This window comes from Echeneis naucrates, chromosome 11, assembly GCF_900963305.1.
Source record: "Echeneis naucrates chromosome 11, fEcheNa1.1, whole genome shotgun sequence".
NCBI lineage: Eukaryota > Metazoa > Chordata > Actinopteri > Carangiformes > Echeneidae > Echeneis > Echeneis naucrates.
The window spans coordinates 9,893,672-9,914,331 of NC_042521.1; the positions used below are offsets into that span (position 1 = coordinate 9,893,672).

Genomic DNA, 20,660 nt, shown 5'->3' on the forward strand with positions numbered 1-20,660 from the left:
AACTTAATTTCAAAGTTAAAGTAACATTCGGGCAATGTATTTCATGTCTCAATTATTTTGTCCAAAAGATGTTTGATCAATTCAGCTGTATTGCTTGTTTTACTTACTGGTGTGAATGTATGGTGAAATTCATATGTTAATATTATTGGTGGCGATTACAGGAATTTCAAGATCTGACAGACATGAAAGCTTCATTACACACATTTTATTGTTTATATAAACAATCAAACGAACATTTTTCAAGAGTGATATTCACAAGTCCAAAGTAATTTACCTAAAAATAATTAACAATGAATTAGGAATGAAATTCAGTGAGAAATTATGTTCTCACACCAAAGTATTCCATAAAAAATATGGATCTTTATTTCGCATGACTTCTATCTGTGTGATGATTATTTCCTTGCTACGAGTTCGAGGAGAGTGGAGGTTATTTTGTCAAGGTTCTTGGAGTACTGAGGGCCCCTATGCATCTTGGTATCTTGCTCCCTGAGTAGGGAACTTGAGGAAGAATTGGAGTGGAAATACTCGGTGGTAGCAGGTTGGTAATCACTGGGGAACATGGGCTCTTGAAACCTTTGAGAATAATGTCCTGACTCATCTGGATGGGTAGCGTGGTGTGTCCAGGCTTTTTCAGGGCACCCCGGAACTCCTGGAAGAGAAACATCAGGGAAAGAACAATCAAAGGGAAGTGGGAATAGATGAAGAATTGTTTGAATTATACAATGTGGTTTACTGTTCATCACAGGATACATTTTACATGTGAAAAATAAATAAATAATCACAAGATTAACCTAACAATGTGCACATTTCACACTGGAACAAAAAAGTGACAAACAAAAAACAGAATATTCACAGTTCTCCCAATCAATATTTTTACAGAGAAATATTTTTATATTTCACCAATAAGCAGATAAAAAAAAAAATAATAATAATACAACTGTTGCAACGAGCACAAACATACATCGGTTACACAGTTTATAATAAACAACTTCAGTGAACATAAATAGTTTGCACTGTTATATTACCTTCATAACGGACTCTATTTGGTTGCCTGGGTTCATTGCCTATATAATGATGCTGTTCTTGTAGCCGCTCACCAGGTATACGTTCATGCTGCTTCCAGTCTCGTCCTCTGGAATCATCTTTGAAATGGTAATCTTGTTTTCTTAAATCCAAGTCTTGTCTGAAGGTTCTTTCATACTGGTGTCGCAGGGAAAGCTGTGGATCTGGGTTCATTGTCTTGTAATTGTTCATAAGTGCCCCACCTTCACTATTTTGCTACAAAAGAAACACATTCTTCTTCAGTTGAATGAATGCACTTTTTTAGAGAGAGTGTGTACATCAAAAAAGAATGGCCTTTTGCATGGTAACACATACCAGAGCCATCTCTGATTTTTTGGACTTGAATTCCCTCAGAAGGCTGCAAAGCTTGTGCTTCAGGAAGTCAGCTTCTTCTGGAGTCTCAATTTCAATGTTTTTCTTGAAAGGAAAAAGACAATCAGGAGGCACACACCTGTGAGTCTGCAGAACTTCTGATCAGAAATCAGGCATCTGTCTTACAAATGTTAAATCGTCATCCTACCAGCACATCAAAGACAACCTGTGACCCAGAGCCTCCTCGTTGATCCATTTCAGCATGACGTGGGCTCTGAAAGCAACAGATTTGGCATCACATACACAAAATACCTGAGACCATGTTTCTTAATTCTGTATTTTATAATTTAAAACATGGTAGGGTACTATTTCATCACAATGGTTTAATTTTATGACAAACTACCTGTGATTCTGTGTAGAGGTCAGGATGCTTTGTTCCATGGCTTTCTGGCCTCAGTTGTAGGCTAACTGGTCTAGGATGACCACCAAAACGTGGACTTTGAGTTCTGTAATCATCACTGAACCTTTGAGAGGAAATCAAGTGTCCAGAAAACATGCAGAAAAATTAACTGGTAAAAGCAAAGACAATTGTAAAAATATTCAAGATTCCCATTTCTATAGCTATATAGATAAATGACCAAGAACATTAGAACTCACATCTCCTTTGTCATTTCCACCTCCTCTGCAGTGGCATCAGAGAAACGGCTTTTTCTCTTTCTTTTAACAAGTGGCTCTTCATTATTGTCCCCGGTCAGAAAGCGCCTGAATGGCTCTGGGATGCCAGACACAGTCCGAGTAACTTCCACTCTTCTGTGGGAGAAAGGCGGGCCCGTTCTACTTAGCCCAGGGTTAGAAGCTGCTACTCCTTCAAGCGGATCCCTCATTTGGTGCTGATAATCTTTGATAATATTAAATAAATGGCCATGTGCTTGATCATTTTCAACAGATGTGGGTAAGCTCCTCCTCTTTGCCTCTGGTTCGCTCGACCCCTGAATTCTTGCTCTGTTTGTCCTGTCGTGTCCAGCAGATTCCCTGTCCAGCGACCACTTCTCATCATTTGGGTGGAATGGCTGTGAGGGCTTATAATCAGAACGAACCTGCCTCCGCCTAACCTCCTCAGAGTAGAATTCCTTCAGATGATCTCTTTCTGCATAGCTTCCTAGGTTGGGAGGAGCCTTGTTTGGGTAATGCTGTACATGCCAAATCTGGTCTCGGGGTGTTTGCGTTTCCTCCTTCGGATCATAGAGGGTAACACCATCTGACTCAAGTGTGGCTCTTCTATTTGGATCATAGAAATATTCCTTTTTATATTCCTTCTGATTACCAGGGTTCATATAATCTGGACTGTATGTATTACTTTCCCTGTAATCTACCCTGTACTGCTCATCTTCCATGTAGTCACAACTCGGATTGTCCTCCCGTTGGTTCATCTGTCTGTCTCTATTCATGTGCGGTTCATCTGGGTGAAATGTGGATGCCTCTGGGTAAGGTGAGGGATACCATTCTTGGTGGGAGTACTCATCTTCATACTCCTTGAGTTTTGTTTTTGGCAGATCTCTTTGCATCAAGCTCATTGTATTTTTCCAGTCCTGATTTTGCCTCTGCCTCGGGGACACTATGGAACAGCAGCAAGCAGTTCAAGTAAAAAATAACTATTACATATTAATTAGCATATTCATTATAAATATCTCCTTAATAGCTGAAGGAGTCCTCAATCATGTGCTTTATGCAGTAATTTATTGTTTGTATTACCATAAGTATATCATTTTTTTATGAGGATATGCTATGGAAGATTTTCTAAAAAGGATCAATTTTATGTCATAACCTTAAAGGAGAGGTACACAAGATCCCTGCAACTGCAACCGCAATGTCCCCTTTTAATACAGAAAAGGATATGAATTGGACGTGAAGATGAACATACCTCTTAAAATGTTTGACTTGCCATCAGTCCCTCTTTTGGTCACATGCTAAAACACACAAAGAATGTATGTTAGCCTCAAAAATAACTTCTGATGGTAAAAGCAAAAATTAGTTAGTAAAATTCAATTCATCTGGTTCAAGAAATCTGTATGTCGCACATTTGGAGTCCCTCTACCATCTTGTCTCTCTATTATTTCTGCTCTGGCTCGTATGATCTTTCCTCCTTGTGTTATTATGGATTGTTTATCCCAGGTCACCAAGTCTGGCCGTTTCAGTTCCTAGAGAAACATAAAAATAGAAAGGTCTCACGTTTACTTCACACTCAAAAATTTCAATAGAAGTTTTCTGAAAATGATCTCAGTGCTTTACCACATATTTCTGTCTGTGTTTACGTCCAATCACATGGTGCACCATATCTGGTAGGTTTGTAGTCAGATGGCATAACCTACATGAGTATTTGAGTTGTTGGTCATTACCAGGCACTTCATCCAAAAAGCTCAAACCTAAAACATAAAAGCAGTTAAAGAGGGAACAAATGCAATACAATAAACATGGAAAAAAATTATGCATCAGGTTATTCACCAATAATGGGCTCATCAAGCTTCAAGTAATCCAGATATTGTAAAATGTCCTTAAATTCTGGTACGATTTGCTGTCTGACAGCAAGCCCTAGGAAACAAGGAAACAGTTGTAGTTAGCAAAGGAGAATATAAAATTTGAGAAGATTTTAAAGAACAGAAAATAGAATAGGTAAACAGCATGTCTTAAAAATTTAGAGTGCACTACATTTACTGTGTAGTTTAGTTGGTACATGATTTGACTGGCTCACTTTGTGTGTTTGTTCACAGCACTGCATGTCAGTGCAGTGCTAATTATTGTGAATGTTTTTAGATGTTAGTAATTTATTTTATTTGAAACATTTAGCCACTGCATCTTATTCTGAAATTATTTCTTACATCAACTTTACTTACATCAACACAGAGGTGATCCCTTTAAAAAAAATGTTGACTAAGATTATTTTACAAAAAAGGGTACTCTCTACAAGAAAATTAGGCATTGCAACCATGGCCCCCTTGTGACATCCATCTTATAGAAAAAAAAAACATCTAAATGCTGCTGTCAGCTCCATTACCAAACAGAGGAAAATGACGTCCAACCATGAAGGAAATCCCAAAAATAGTGTACAACACATGTACAAAGTCAGATAACTTACTTCCTCAGGCTGTCAAGTGTCTCTCAAAGCCTTTCTGTCTCTGCTTCCTTTATCCAGAGGACATGAATGTATCTTCCTTTATGGGTTTGAACCTAACTCTTAAAGGGAGTTGGTTCAAACAGTAAGCTTGTTGGATGTCCAGGGGAGAACGGTACATTGATAGCATCTACTATAAAAATTCTCCCCGGTGCAAGCATCTGCAACCGAACAAACAGGCAGCACAGGTCCATCTATGGAACCTGCAATCAGTGATGCCCTGAGCCCAGCTTGCCACCTGCACACAAGTCCACGATTCCATTGCATCTGAGGCTAAATCCAATCCAGCTGGTAGCCCCATCATTGCTCTTCTGCAGGAATATGTAAGAGCCTGCCAATCCATATACTGCTCATTCTGAAAAGGATGAATTTTGACTGACGGGACAATATAAGCTGTTTCACATTCAACTAGTTAAGTTAATGTTTCAGAGAACCAGGGTACATTATGGAATTGAACTGACTGTCCTTGGGCATGACAAAAAGGAATGGGACAAACACTGCATTTATATTAGAAGGCTTTTCACTAAAACAATCAACCATCACACTAATAAACACCTGATGTCCACTCTTTTGGACATGGAAATTGGGATGGTTTGAACAAACAAGCTCCAGTTAGCTTTTCCTGATTTCAGTACCCACTTTCAAACCAGCGTAGCTTGCTTGGCAAACCCACTGTACCACACAACTGTCCAATACAGACCCCAAATAAAGTACGTGAACAACGGAGCATTACACTTGTGAGATGTTCAACATCTCATTCCAAAACCAGGGGCACAAAATTGCTGCCATAACAGCATCCACTCTTCTGGGAAGGCTCTTCACAAAATTTTAGGGCCTTGACAGGGTTTGCTTTTACGCCACCACAAGAACATTTGTAGGTTTGGAGGGTGTTCTTGGGCAATACGTTTGGCATTCCCATTCAACAAACATGCTGAATGGGAAGAAGTCAGTGCTTTGTGCAGGCAATTCCAGATTTCATTTCCTGGAATAAAGGCAAACTAGAACATTTGTATACCAGCTTTTTAAGTGCTTCAACACATTTTCACTATAATAAGAACCAGTCCAAATGGTGACACATCTATAAGGCTCACAATCACTGATGGATCTGGGGCAAAAATGCTGTCCATTAAAAGTGGGCAATGGAGTAGAGTAACCTGTTATCCTCACATGAAAAGAGAGCAAATACTCTCAAGGCAAGAATAGCACAGAATTACAAGGCCAAGGCTGAGGTCTACTTACCCACAGCAACTAAGCCATCCTCTTTCTGCCAGGAGTGAAAGGAGAGCAATAAAAATCAAGTCAATCAGTGTTGGGTAAACAGGACACTGGTTAGAGTTCACCATTGCTAAAAACAGAGAAAGGGTTACATCACGAAAACAAAAATTTTTTAACACATGATTGTTAATCAAAACCGCAGCTCATTTGCCGTGTTGTTAAGGTATATATCCTTACCTGTCTTTATTACGTTGGATTTTTTTTTCATGACCAGAATATAAGGAAACAAAGCGCTCAAGGAGGAGGGAGCATGTCCACAAGCACATATTATGCATCTTTATGAAGTTAAAGATTTAATTCTGAATATCTAAACCCACTGGACTCAAATGTCTGTATGGGAGAGCCGTCCATTGTCAAACGTTACGTTAGGTCTTGAGCCATACAACATGATCTTTCCAGATGAAATAGGCTGCACCTGTGCAAGTCTTGCAACTCTTGCACCTCTGGCCAGAGGCTTATTTTGTTGATTGAAGTTCATTTTCTTCAAGCAAAGGCAAATATCTACAGAGGAAAGGCAGTGAGCTCTGACAAAATACAGCTGACCATGCAGCTGTGGTGGAATGCACATCCAGTGCAGCAGCTTCAGCAGCAACAACACCTTTGTGTTTTTGAAGCTAAGTTTCTCAATGCACAGTCCATGTTTACTGCTCACCAAAACATGAATCCTCAAAAATTTTCCAAGAATCAAAGTTCTAGAGAAATATATGTTTCCACATGACATCGCCTTAATATGTGTACTTTCTGGTGGATGCGGAATAATGACTCATGGATATCCTCCATATGCAACAACACACGAAAAGGACATCCAAAATAAGGAGGATACAGCAGTTTCTCAAAACCATTAATCCTGTGATTCTATTGTCGATCTCAACCAATGATGATGTCCAACAACAGGCTGCTCTGTTGCAAGGTGTCCAAAGACACAAGTCATCCAGGAAGTTGGGAATGAAAACAAATACTTGTAAGCATTCATTTTGCATGGTTGTTGCTAAAGAAGACTGAATCTCAAACAGGCTGCAAAATAGTATAAGATTTTTAGTCCAGGTAGCAAGAGCACAATATTTGTGCACATAATTTCCAGCTCCAAGCCTTATAATGAAGAAATGTAGAACATCTTGCATGGTGTTGCCATCACTCATCTGAAACTTACTGCCTCACCAGATTATAATGCCTTGGCATACGATGGCAGGACAGAAGGAGGTAAAAATTCAACAACCGCTGATAGTGACAATAGTGACATATCACTTTTGGATGCTCCTTGTTTCCTGACAAGAGTTTTGCTCCTGAATGCAGAGAAAATTCAGCACGTCACAGTAAAATGGCTCATTGCTAATTAACATATTATGTTCAATCCGGGTGTTATATCTATGTTAATACTCATCTGAACTTTCAGATTGTACAGCTGTCTGCAGCAGTCAAAGGTGCTGCTGTCTACCTTTATGTGCCCTGGTGTGGTCAGGTGGATCTTGTACAAGGTGTCTCCTCTGATGGATTTATCACAGACCTGGTGTCAAAAACAACGCACAGTCAGTACCATAGCTGCATACAATGAATCAAATACAATCAGAGACTAGATAACAGCGTAGACACAGCTAATCGCTTGATCGTGGCCATGAAATGAGTTAACAACTACAACCTTAACAATAGCCAGTAAGATTTATAAAGATCTTGTTTTCTTTAGCACACACAGATCAAATCTTCATAAAGGGGCGGTTTGTGTCACGCTTCATGTTTTAAACTACATTGGGTATAACTCGTTTGCAGCCGAGTGAGTTTTCATTAATGGCTTGGAGAAAAACATCCTTTATCTTTTCCTAAAACTAGCCATCTTACCGTGCACTCAATAAATTCAGCCTCCACGTCGTAAGGTGTTTCAAAACTGTCCATTGTTGATGTTTTCAGACTGCGAACAGCCAACAAGACTAAAAACTAATTATTGATAGAAATTCGTTTTCTGACACTGTTTTAAGCTCTGTAGAAACACGCTGCCATTTTGCGTCGCCTACAGTTCGCGACTTCCTCTTACGCAACCACCCGACTTCCGGTCTGTTTGAGCACTTTTTCCCGGAAGTCCGGAGAGGAAGAGTCGTTTCTTCTTCTCTCTTTGGAGATCAGTTTCCTTTATGTTCTCCAACTGAGTCGCCACCGCCCACAAAAACATGTTTATGCTTTCAGTTCCGCTATCACAATATACCACAGGGCCGTTTCCTCGCACCGTCCCCGCCTTTTAAACAGCTGTAAGGGTGTCCAAAACAAGCACACCTCCTGCAACACATTGACGCCGGTTTACGCCCCCTGTTGGAGAGACTGTCGTAAAACAGCAGACAGGACGGCAGAGATTTGGACATTTTTCTGTTTATTTGGTTCTTAGAATAATTTGCTCCATGGTTACAAAAACAAACAGCTGCTTCAGTGCCTGGCTTTGGAAAACTGGGGCACTTCTCCAGCTGCGTGAGGCATCAGCACAGCGTTCAGTTGACATTAGGTTATAAATATGAAATGATGTTAAGAGTTAACAAGAATTCAGACGCCTTCACTCAATATTTCCTTATCATGTAGGAGTGGGCCACTACAAAGGCAAGTCCATAATTTGTCTGAATAAACATGTCCAAGCCGTGTTCACATGGTTAGAAATCATGAGCACTTAAAAGTAGAACTCCATATTTACATGCAGTTTTGAATATGTACACTCACCAGTGATTTACACTGTCCTCTCACAAAGAGGCCTGATGTAAATTATAATAAAATACGCTTGCTTTTTGGAACATGGTTACTACTCAGGCTTAGAATATGGTTTCCTAATGATTTCACAAGCACACCATTCCCTTACAGGACATAAAAGGAACAACCTAATTTTGAAGAAAGAAAAAAAAAACAACACAAATCATCTACAACCAAGAGTGAGAAAGATAGAAGAAACTAAAGTTATGACAGCAATCCAAAATACTGAAAATAATCATGAATGATCATACTTTAGGGATACACTCTGGTGCATTGAGTCATAATAAATACAAAAATATCACACCAACAGCATCCATGCCACTTTAAAGCTGTAAAGGTTAGAGTGGTCAGAGCATGAGAGGCCTGCGTCTGATGATCTTCATATAGTGTACTGAAAACATACAGCAAAATGAGATGAGCTCACAGACAGAAAAAAAAGGACATATTTGTTAATAAAAGCCATGTGGATAAACAATCTGACAGCATGAGAACCATAGGTCACCATACAGCGCCACAGACACTACAAAACAAAAAAACTAAGGGTTATGGCAATGTCACTTAACAACGGTCAGATGTTTCAGTAGCAGAAGGATCATGTGTAAGGTCAGGAGGTGACGCTCCAGTCAGTCTGATGAGTTGTAGAGACCTCCTGGAAGATTGTTCAGACGCGAACGCAGCTCCTTCCGGACCTGGGTCACCCTCGCCAGTTTGCGCTTATATTCCTAAAAAAAAAGTCCACAGCAGAAAAGGTCCATCAGAACTCAGAGAGCTTTCAGTGCAAATCTTTCACTTTTATCTTATTTCCTCAGTATTATTTTGGGAACAAACTGTACACGTTATTAGGACTAAAATGATTGGAAAACCTAAACCATGGCTATGATAACAACACACAACAGCAATATTAGTAATTATAACCGTGTACATTACAGTGTGGTTTCAGTTTATTTACCTAAGTTTAGATTCCCTGAGGCCAAACATGTTGTTTTCTCTTTCTCACATTTACTATTTGAAAATACGTTGATGTAAAATGGTAGAGTACTTTGAAGCCTGTCTTCTTTCAGACTGTTGAAAGTAGGATATGTATATACATCAATATTACACACATAACACTGCATTCACCTCAGCATAATAACTAACTTGCTTCTTGGTTTACTATCAAAACATTTCAAATTTCATTTAAGACTTAAGAGAACAACAAAGCATAAGAACAATCACCAAATTAAAGAATTTCACCTAATTCATGTATACACAATAATTTTAGCGACTTAAAGATACGAAAAGATGAAGTTGAATGCTTAATCTCTGCTTCAACTTTGTTACACAAGTGGCTTATCAGATGTCAGTTATTCTGTGAGAGTGCGGGACCACCGATGTTAAGGTGCGTTGTGCCAGCAGAACATAGAATTATACTTGTGTGTGCTTGTGTTTGTGCAGTGACTCCTAAAACACACTTTTCTTACATTTTGTTTTGACCTGTTGTAACAAGCTGAGTGTGATGTGCGTGAGCACATCTACAACTTTTATTTCATTTACCTCAATTCAAACCTTGAATGTGTAGCCAGAATCCTAATTCTTGTACCCAATTTTGAAATGAAAAATGCAAACTATGCACAGGACCTGCAAGTGTTTGAGCAAAATAAAATCACTCACAAAATTATTTAGATTTTTTATTTTCAGGGTTTGTTTTTTTTTTATTATTATTACAAGAGACTTGATTGAGTAAAAACACAAATGTGAGATCCTTTATCCGCTTGGTATCCTGTAAATAAAAGCTGGAAAGTTATCTTCAACACAAAAAAAAAAAAAAGAAAATTTGCATTAAAGCTTTTCATGCTTGAGGACTTCATCACAGTATTTTAGTTGATATTCATCTTGTGCAAAGTGTACAGTGAAAGAACTAGTTATACGCGTTATATAAATAAGGCTTTTAAAAAAAAACAACAACATGCATTTCCATGTGACAATTTGAAAAATTTACTTGGATGTCAAGTGAGTATCTAAGGATTTTTTTCCTGTTAGTAATGTCAAGAAGCCTAACAGTCAAATCTGCAGTCAGTCACGACAACGGGTACACTGCAGACATACTTACTGTTTCCAACATGCTGAAATACATGAAAAGAAGTGTTACTTCAAAATATGGGCAGACAAAATGTGATAACACACAACTACATGCACAGGTGAACACCAACAGCGAATATTAATGACACAATGGTGAGGAAGACAAGACATAAACACTTAAACTAATTGAAAGAAAAAAAGTTATTTACGCACTTCAAGTTTCTGCTCGTTCTGGGCCAAGCCGTCCTTCTGGCTTTGCAGGAAGACAGTGAGTGTACGAGTGAGCTGCCTCCGATCATCTATTTCTGCTGCCAAGCGACCACTGTAGTCTGCAAGCAGCATGCAGGCCTCCTCCACCAGACGAGACAGCCGCTCCCCTGATTCTTTATCTAAGTCACAAAGAGCACAGCAATGATAACCAGCTTAGACGGTTCAGCCAGAGGTCACTCAAGATATGAGCACATTACTACGAAATAACAACATTGTGTTCTATCAAAAGAGGGATTTTCTGCTTTCTATTTTTATCGGTTTGCTGAGGGATACTTCTGTTCTTTCAGTGAAGTAAACCATGTAGCCTCAGCAAGCATGCTTTTGGGAACCTGGATGGACTGTATGGGCTATAACAGTAGAAGATCACATCAGTTATCACAATTTTCCACAGAGAACTGAAATCTGACACTGATGCTGAGCTCACACATCCACAAATATCGAAAATAAATGTGGAATTCATGCCTGAGACACCTTTACACAAAGAGGTCCTATCAAATATTATGGTGTTCCCTGTAAAATGCGCTGTGCTTGAGTGTATATACAGTACAACATAACGTGCTGTGTCTTGCCCACCTGTGATCCTGTGAAGCAGTGATGTGTCCTGCACCTCAGCAGGAAGGGAAGAGATTCGCTGACGCAATACTGAGTCGCCAGAGGCCGCATTTTCCAGCTCCTGCAGAGCTCGGATTAACTCTGCTGTCTGAGGTAGCAGATGATGGAAAAAAAAGATGAGAGAGGTAATAGAAGAAAAGGGTATGATAAGCAACCAGTTAAGTTGAAGTGTGTGTCAACATGAACATTAAATGAAGTGGGGGGGGGGGGGGAGCCAAAACACAACCTGATGCATTAACTAAAAAGTTCCAAATTATCTCTATACAGTTTCAAATGTAATTTCATTCAAGATCTACATTTATGTTTACTGTCTAGAGCAGCACCTGTGGGGGTCCACCAGGGGAGCTCTGAGAAGCAAAATCCTCATCATCTGGTTGGATTTCTTCGTATGTCCTCTTCTTTGTCTTTTTTTCTCCATCTGTGATTTACATAAAAAAAAATAAAAAAATAAAAAACAGTTTTCTAACACATACACACAGTGAATGTTTACGGTCAAAATTCAGCATGCAAACATGTCGTTGTAGGTATGGTTTTAAGGAGCAGGTATGTAGGACTGGTTGGATGCTCAGAACTAACAAGTTATGCTCTCAGTATATATTGTTGTTGAATGGACTTACACAGGACTTGTGAGAGCTGATCCAGCAGGTTGTTCTCGTATACACCTCTCTCCTGCCAGATGGACAATACCCGACCCAACTGTTTCTTACAGCCTTCCTCTCCCTCTCTGAATGGGAACATAACAAATAGGAAACACTCACACTTTTAACAGATTTGTGAAACTCAGCTGATGTTACAAAGAAGTTGTACAAAGAAGAAAATAAATCAGATCAAATATTTACACGTCATCAACGTGTAAATATGTGATGTGCATCTTATTATCTCATGCGTTCAATTTTGGAAAAACAGACTAGCTAAATAACTAACTAGGTAGTCTTGGTCACTTTGGAATGTGTAGTAATGTTATTTTTTGGCAATTACAATTTATAATGTCAGAATCAATTACTAAATCATCTCAAACTTTAGCAACAACAAACGATCAATAAAAAATAAAGCTATTACTGACATTACACTACACTACATTACTGTATTTACAACAATATGTTGCCTTTGAGTGAGTTGGAGAGTCTGACCTGTAAACATGTTTGAATGCATCTACAATGACCGGGGCAAAGTCCTGGGTGAACTCTGGTCCTTTTTTCTTGCTGTTCTGAATGACGTCATTGGCCAAGTAAAGGAAGGTCAACTTGCGTGACACCTGAGCTGCAATCATTAACATGTAGACATAAATATATTTCTATGAGCTATTTGGTTATAATGTACAAGGTTCTGCCTTAAAACAAGCAAAGTGATTTATTTCAATACATAAAATGTTTTGCTTCATGAGTAAATTACCATAATATTATTCTTGATGATCCATTGATTAACATAATAAAAAATAATCATAACTAATTTGATTGTAATTAAACTAAATCCCAAAGAGGTGAATCTTTTTGTGGCTGTCACGATCATGAAATTTTTGTTGATTATTAATCAACATAGAAATAATTGCAATTAATGATTTAATGTCTTTTCTGATCATTTCAGGACACTTTAACAAAATAAGTCTCAACATAGTTCAACAATACGCATACACCTACAACTAATCCATGATACTTAAGCCAATAGACACTCATCCAAATGCGGTCGTAAAATATGAGAAATTAAACGCCTCAGGATAACCACTTTGTGGCAATTATTCTCCACTTATGCATCATAAAACCATAGCATAAGATGGGAGTGCAAAAGGAAGAAGAAAAGCACATCAATCAAACCTCAAAGGTAGAAAACTATGTGGGGTTAGTGATGGAAATATGGAATTTCACTTAGTTTCATCCATCAGTTTTTATACAGATGAATGAAAATTATTTAAAGATTATGCAAAATGATTGCGGTCAGCTCAAATGTTCTTGATCCGGCATAATTATTGTATTCTACAGGCCTGCCTTTGTGCAAATACGGTTGATATTTTCTCTTCAACAAAGACAAATTAAATTAATCCAATTAGTTGATATGAAGCACAAAATTTATAAAGTAACAGTCATTTCATTTCACAGCTATTCTTCAATATAGCTTTGTATAATCCTGAAATGGATAACACTTTAGACGCATGTAATTTTTATTTTCTTCTTTCTTTTTACATCTTGTTTTGTATGTGTTCCGCATTTGTCTTTTATCCACCCAAAATGTTTTGTTACAGTGAAAATATACCAGTAATAATGCATGTGTCTGTTGTTTAGGGCAGATCAACAGTGAACCAAGCTTAACACGCCACAGAAATGTGCCACCTCCATTCCCAGTGCTATTAAAACTGCATACTATATTCAGTCATCAGACAGCACTTCGAAAATACAACATCCACTTGAGATCTCATTAGGTTGTTAGAGTAGCACCCTCAGGGCAAGAGTGCCCATATTAGATTCAACTACAGCAATAACCAGGGTCGGGAAAAAAAAGCTTTTAAAAATTAATCTTAAAAAAGACATTATTGTCAACAGCTCAGCTCAATTATGTCCTTTTACTTTAACTGCATGTGTTCAATAAACTCAGAGGCAGCATTTGCTGTTGCGAATCATTGTGAGTAAAGTTCTTTAAAATAATAAATGACTGCTCCGAACCTGCCACCTCACACTTAGTTACACATATAGTACCATCTTTCACTGTGAAAAACAACATCATGTTTGTAAACCTATGATGACAAATACCAGTTAAAAAGAACATAAATTATTTATTGATAATTAAAAATATTAAATAAAATAACTCGTCGACTGCTGCTAAAATGTGACGTTTCAATGCTTATGTCATTCTCTCAAAATAAACCATAAACCTGTATGCTGTTATCACGGTAACGCTTCAGCTTGATGGAGCATTTGAAAACAACCAAAATCAACTTAATCAAATTTTGCATGCTTGTACCAAAGGGAGGGAGAGAGGCAACAAAACGACAAAAGTAGACTGAAAGAACACAGTCCAGCTAAACGTGGGAAACCTAACACAGCGTTTGCCAACTCACTCTTAAGTCTAATATAATGCTCTACTTATTACTGCCATTTTGCTTTCTTGAGTTCATTAAAATGGAAATGGAAATTGAGGCAAAGATGAACTTGTCATCTTTTGATGAGCGGAGGTGAATTTAAAATAAGAACAAGAGTCGGAGAGGTGGAGCTGTGTCACTTAAATAAGAGTTGGTGTTCAGCATGTAATAGAAAGTTTGGTCTCCACCACCTCTGGAGTTAAACATTTGGCTTTCCAGCTGGTTAATGTTAATGACAAACCGTCAGTAGACAGGGTTTAATTGGGTTACTGTGAACCAACTCTTTACATTTACACAAACCCGTAACACACAGTGAGCTAACAACAATGTTTACCCTCTTCAAGCCACATCGTCAATTTGAGTGTCTTTATCCAGCTGGACGGTTGTAACAAACAAAAAACTAACGTCGGCTGTACAACGTGCTTATATACCAAGTTTGGTGTTAACACGTGTTAACAAGTTTTCACCTGCATTGCTCCAAAGCTGGCTAATGTTAGCCGTCGCTGTTAGCTAGCCTGTAGCTAGCAGCTACATGTAACTTGTGTGAGCGCGTTAGCTGTTTTGCTCCAGAGATCCAGCCTCAGTCACAGCCTTACCTTTCCTCAGTTCGTTGAACCAAACGTTGACAATGGTCTTCGAGTGCTTTCTGTGGTGAATGAGCCACAGCGACAACGTTTGCACACTTTGCTGGGAGTTACTGAGCTCGGACAGTTTCTTCTCTAGAGCCGCCTCAGAGAAAGCGGACATATCGACGAAGGGAGGCAGATGACTGGGAGACACCGGGAGAGGCAGCTTCAGGGTTTCTCCCAGACGTGTGTCTGCGGTCAGCCGGTCAGCAGGAGAATCTCAGCCATCCAAATGGACCTTTCCTGTGGTAAAGGCAGGCTGTGTGTGCTAACCAGCCCCTGCCGTGGTCTCTGCAGCTCTGCCGTCGGTACCAAACCGGATCAGTCTGAGGCGCTTCCGTACAGCGGCGAGGCGTTCAAAGCACCAGGAAATCACAGCTCCTATTAGGAAAAGCCGGCCGGGTAATACCTATGACGAAGCAATAGCTCTCATGTCACGTATCTCGCACTAAGGTCACCATTTTCGGTCCTTCCGATGATTTTTAACACAGCTAACGAGCTGCTGTAAACGAAAGTGAAAAACTGTTTGTTACCTTAGGTCTTTGCAGACTAAGGCGCACTGATGTTGTGATTGTTGCCATAACTCACTGTTCAATAATTAGAGAGAACAAACGTTCATATTTTCCCTTTTTGTAATACGATTAGCAATTACTACCCAAGTGGACGTTTATATGGGCCGCAGGTTGTGTCACCACTATGTGAGATTGCCTGGAGAGAGCTGGCAGTGTGTCGGGCGCACAAACTGCCTGCCAATGGGCCAGTAAAGGTCAGGCAGCAGTGCCCAACATGAATAAGTCTCAAAAATTAGCAACTAATGTCTTCCAGAGATTCAGGAGAAAAAAGGTCTCAGTCTTCAGAGTCTGATGTGAATGAAAGTTTATTCAAAAAACAGCAAGTACCAGAGCAAACTGAGTGGATCGGACCCCGGGGTCAGAATACACACAGACTGAGTCCCCTATATCACCTTATGCATCCCCGAAGCCCATCCTTTCTTCACCTGAGGCCACAGCCCATTCTTTTTAAAATTCCAGTTTGAGCCGGTTTACCACTATTTAACTTTGCCTTTTATGAATTTATGACTTTGGGGATTTTTTTTTGGTGATCTAATCATGGCAGGTGTCCCCTGTCCTGTGTTTTTGTTTTTTTTTTAACTTCCAGGATACCAGCTGTGTAGGAAGACATCAGGCAGCCTCTGCCCCTGTTCTAACTGCAAGCCTTACACTCCTCTTCCTGGTTACCTTCCAAAGCATCAGCAGACCTCTACAGTTCTGGGTTGCAGTCTCTTTAAACCTCCTTAATCTCCCAGTATACGCTCTCCAGAGTAATACAATGCGTGACATACAACATATTGTGCTTTCCAGTGTGTTTGCTCTCCAGTGTAAAAATGCTTAACATAATGTGCACCACACTATACAATGCTTAACATACATTGTCACTGTTCAGACAAATGCAATTGATCAGAATTATGTTTTCAGACTGTCTGAAGTCTTAATTAATGCTGAAGTTACTGTCCACATTTTCATACTTTGTGCCTGTGAAGATTCTCTCCATTTCCATGAATTCACTGTCTGCATAACTGTAGAGGTCTTGCTGATGTTGTGATATTGTACGCACTGCAGTCTTTTCAGTGTTGTTAAGTGAAAGTGATGCAGTGTCACAGTCCAACTCGCAGTCCTCAGGTAGTGGAATAAGGTCGGAGGTCGCTGAATGTGACACAGTGGGGCTGTACTCACTGAAAGGCATCCTCTCCAGAAGCACCGACCCTTCAGTCAGAGGCAGGCTTACTTTGAAGACAGTATTACCTGCTTTCTTCATCTTTCTCCTTCTTTTCTTCCTTGTTGCGCTTTTTGACAGCACCACAGTACGTTTCTCTGGCAGTGATTCAACCGAGGTCTTGTTCATCCTTGGCCCTGATCAAACATAAAAAAATCTGACTGAATACAAGGTGCATTAAATTCCTACGTCTTTTTACAGTAGACAGAACAAAGTTTTACCCTTGTGGAGTAAAGAGTAGCTTCCTAGAACACACACCTTTGACTTTTAATTTGTTTTTTTGAACGTTTGTCCATGTCCATCCATTAAATAGCATCTTTATACCTGAAATGAATAAATACAATATACATGGTATACAAAAGACAAAGTACAAACAAATCTTTGCAATGAAAAACATGGGATGAAAGAGAAATTTAAGCATCCAAAGTGCAAATTGAGTCAAGCCTTTTAACATCGAAGGTATGAGTGCATCTATCAGCAGGCACGACTTGACAAGCTTGCAAGCTAACTCACTTCCTAAAGTAAAACATGTCTGTGAAAGAGAACAGAGAGTCTGGTGGATTTATGGCAGTTATTGCAGGTATTACTATTGCAGTTACCTTTTCAAACTTGATCACTTGTTCAGTGCCACTTTATGCACAGCCTCTAGTATAACAGCACCTCTTCAAGTTACGAGTGATAAAGTGAAGCGACAGAATGGAACACAGGTTTTATTTAGATAAGTTCCTCCTCAAGAAAAGAGAGTTGGAGCTTGAGCTGTACTGTTTAGGTTCAAAAGAAAGACTACTTACACCAGTGGTAACTTTTGCCATTCATTAGGATACTGAGTGATTCTGGTATGGTTATCACCTGCGAACAAAAGGTGAAAACTAATGGACAGGCAATTTTAAGTGAAGCCAAGATCTTCCTGGTAAATGACGCAGAAGTCGTTTTATGTGCAGAATAACAATAAGATGTGCATAAAAGTAGAATGACACCTTCAGTTCTCCTCTGCCCTCCTCTTGCTCCACTCTTCTAGCCAATGACTGGATCAGCTCACCATTGTCCTGAGCATCTGCTGTGACTACATCCAGCTGCTCAGGATGTTTTTCCATCTACACAAAGATGATTTCAGTGAAGCTTGAATCCTACTTCAAGCATTTTCTTTGCAGCATTTGAACACCTAATGATAAAGCATTTGCACTTCTGTTTATATCAATCACTGATAAACAAAAATCTGACCAAGTAGTTGATGAGATGGGAAGAGCTGGTTAGGTGATCAATGATGTCATTTTTGTTGGATCTGATGCGACAGCATTGGCATAAGAAAATGTGTGTGTGGCCATCTTTACTCCTGCACTCGACTACACAGAAAAGACCTGTTGTAAACATATGAAATTATAAATTATATTTTTGAATGGCATTTTGAAATGTAGCAGGCGTGATCAAAGCCTGGAAATAAGGAAAAAGAACTAACCTGACTGTGTCCACAGTTTAAACAAAACAAACAAAAAAAAGGTTGTGACAACAGCATCTCTAAAAGTATTTATGAGAGGTCATGGGATTTATCGTTTCTTGGCCAGCGGAAATATAAGTCTCTTAAAATGCCAGACTACTCCTTTAAATGCTGAATTCTGCATGCAGTAGCAGAAATTAGTATAATTCTTACCGGAAAATCAACTATTAAGTACTCATGTCCAGTACATTTAATTTCATTTTAATCTCAACAGATTTTCTCCTTACAGCCCAATAAGTACAGTATGGTCTCAAAACATCAGTGCTGCTATTCTTTATCTGTACTCACCAATTAGAGGCTTGCTTTCTGTGTAGCCGTCAAGAAAGCTTTTGTTGACACCTGGCAGTGCACAGGTTTCAGGTGACATCCGAGTATCGTGCAGCTGTGATTCTGAGGTGCTTTTGAACAAGCTCTCCAACTTGGTGGGAGCTACACTTGACTGCATCAGAGGTGGAGGCATGTAACTCTGTTCTGAAGTCTGAGGTGATATCTGTAAGATATCTGTATCTGTAAGAGATTTCTCAGACCATTTCTGTCGGTGGTGGTCAAGCAATATATTCTTCACAGACTGGATGGAATTGTGCTCCAGCTGTACAGACGCATTCCCTGAATCATTCTCAGGTTCACACTTCGAGTCTTTTAAGAAATTCATTGTAGTTATTGCTGCATTAAAGAGAGAAAGAGACCGATGTGGAGTAAAAATGGGCATTTAAATACATAGAGATGCCCAAAAATACACAAGTTTTAAAAGACATAGAAAAGACCAAAATTGTAACTGACCCTCAATCTCACAGTCTGTTGCCATCTTCTGGTACACAGCATCATCAACCTCCAACAACTTCATATGTAGGTGCAAAAAGATATCAATGCTCACATTACAAACATTCATCTGTTTTCAACTACAGGTAAAGATAAATCCAATCAAATTAACATACCTGAACATCTCCAGCCCCCTCTTTGCCCTCAACTGTCTTGGCAATCGCCATCAGAGGCCAGGCCAACTCAGACAAGTCAGAGTTCTCCTCCCATTCATGCACCAAAAAGGGGTAGCAAGCTTTCTGTCAAGTAAAACACAATCTGTTCTTAAATACAGTCCAAGTTCATGAACAAATGTGGCATTTCACTTCTTCCAAATTGCTACTTACAATGTAGTTGTATCTGTGGAGACTTCCCATTATGTGGTTCCGCATGTCAGCTTTACCGAGTCGACACACACACACCTCACACAAGTACATTGTTTCTCTTTTGTGTGCACCCACCTTCACACATTCTGTGATGCTGCCAAGGCCTGGAACATGAATGACAAATTGTTTCAATACACAGCGGCTACAAAGATGAAAACAAACAATAGATGGGTATTTTAGTGACAGACCAATAATGGGTTGTAGTCTGTTCTTATTGTTCAGATAAACCTTCAGAGAACTGAGCAGCTCACTTCGGCTTGAAACATCTATAAACAGACAATGCATCAGTTAAAAGTAATTACTGACCAAAGCATGTTTAAATTATATTTTTCATGGTATGGTATGATGTCATGTATGTCGTTCACATGCAGAGTGAAAGACATACCTGTTTGTGCCTGACCCTGATACATGCTGTAGTCGGAGAATCAACAGCTGTATAAAACTGGAGCTGGGGCTTTCTGTTGTGGGAGCTCTTCTGGAAACAGAGGACTCATGCAAGGGAGATGGCTCTTTCCAGTTAATTCAGACGCTCTGTACAGAGAAAATTTATCCTTTCTTTATATCAGCAAGTTGAGAGTCATAAGGTTTTATTAAGGACACTGATAGCAGACACTGAGGACACTCTGTGGCCATTTCTGTACAATTCTTAACTTGGCTGGATTCCTTGTAAGGTGAACATGTCATGAGATGATGATGTAATGACAACAGATGGAAGCTGTCTTTGTAATGCCTGTGTGTCTAAAGCAGCATCTCAGACAATGTTTAGCACCCTTTTCTGCGTTACTTGGTGAAAATGTCGCTATTCAAAGAGTATGTATTGAGAGAACACATCCGACAAGAGGCCAGCAGCAAAAAAAGTAATACCATACGGAATAAAGACACAACAATATAAACACACAGAAAAGAATAAAAAAGAAATAACTAAAATAAAGCAGACATTTAAACAATTTAACACAATAAGGGCAGGCTTGAAAAGGTGATGTCGGTACAGTCACAGAGGGATTTAGTCATTTGTATAGGCAGAAAATACAAG

At 39.2% G+C, this 20,660-nt stretch overlaps 3 protein-coding genes across 7 annotated transcripts in view; all 3 read right to left on the reverse strand.

Annotated features, from left to right (window-relative positions):
* Positions 1 to 185: 185 nt before the first annotated feature.
* Positions 186 to 7,854, reverse strand: LOC115051504 (uncharacterized). Of its 4 annotated transcripts, none has more exons than XM_029514914.1 (13): positions 7,652 to 7,854; positions 7,254 to 7,322; positions 5,783 to 5,807; positions 3,877 to 3,963; positions 3,664 to 3,797; positions 3,453 to 3,572; positions 3,296 to 3,341; positions 2,032 to 2,989; positions 1,778 to 1,898; positions 1,583 to 1,648; positions 1,378 to 1,479; positions 1,098 to 1,278; positions 186 to 649 (listed from the first exon to the last, which is right to left on the reverse strand). In XM_029514914.1, exons 1-13 carry the CDS (start codon positions 7,703 to 7,705, stop codon positions 393 to 395), a joined length of 2,220 nt encoding a protein of 739 aa, XP_029370774.1. In that variant the 5' UTR covers positions 7,706 to 7,854; the 3' UTR covers positions 186 to 392. The 4 variants fall into 4 exon arrangements, with proteins under 4 accessions (XP_029370774.1, XP_029370773.1, XP_029370776.1 ...); XM_029514913.1 differs by having other exon boundaries at positions 1,026 to 1,278; positions 7,652 to 7,853; XM_029514916.1 differs by lacking the exon at positions 5,783 to 5,807 and having other exon boundaries at positions 1,026 to 1,278; positions 7,652 to 7,718.
* Positions 7,855 to 8,163: 309 nt separating this feature from the next.
* Positions 8,164 to 15,508, reverse strand: LOC115050830 (regulation of nuclear pre-mRNA domain-containing protein 1A). The gene is made up of 7 exons (XM_029513920.1): positions 15,146 to 15,508; positions 12,610 to 12,739; positions 12,097 to 12,203; positions 11,803 to 11,897; positions 11,441 to 11,567; positions 10,811 to 10,986; positions 8,164 to 9,261 (listed from the first exon to the last, which is right to left on the reverse strand). The coding sequence occupies exons 1-7, from the start codon at positions 15,294 to 15,296 to the stop codon at positions 9,163 to 9,165; spliced, it is 885 nt and encodes a 294-aa protein (XP_029369780.1). The 5' UTR covers positions 15,297 to 15,508; the 3' UTR covers positions 8,164 to 9,162.
* Positions 15,509 to 16,237: 729 nt separating this feature from the next.
* Positions 16,238 to 20,660, reverse strand: part of LOC115051107 (uncharacterized) — a 6,089-nt gene continuing 1,666 nt past the window's right edge. For both annotated transcript variants that reach the window (XM_029514408.1, XM_029514407.1), the window contains exons 2-12: positions 20,013 to 20,158; positions 19,816 to 19,893; positions 19,589 to 19,731; positions 19,379 to 19,501; positions 19,224 to 19,281; positions 18,732 to 19,106; positions 18,170 to 18,306; positions 17,926 to 18,042; positions 17,740 to 17,797; positions 17,207 to 17,272; positions 16,238 to 17,085 (exon numbers count right to left, since the gene is read on the reverse strand). In XM_029514408.1, the coding sequence (XP_029370268.1) occupies positions 16,664 to 17,085; positions 17,207 to 17,272; positions 17,740 to 17,797; positions 17,926 to 18,042; positions 18,170 to 18,306; positions 18,732 to 19,106; positions 19,224 to 19,281; positions 19,379 to 19,501; positions 19,589 to 19,731; positions 19,816 to 19,893; positions 20,013 to 20,037 (1,602 nt within the window). In that variant the 5' untranslated portion in view covers positions 20,038 to 20,158 and the 3' untranslated portion in view covers positions 16,238 to 16,663. The remainder of the gene's footprint in view (positions 17,086 to 17,206; positions 17,273 to 17,739; positions 17,798 to 17,925; positions 18,043 to 18,169; positions 18,307 to 18,731; positions 19,107 to 19,223; positions 19,282 to 19,378; positions 19,502 to 19,588; positions 19,732 to 19,815; positions 19,894 to 20,012; positions 20,159 to 20,660) is intronic.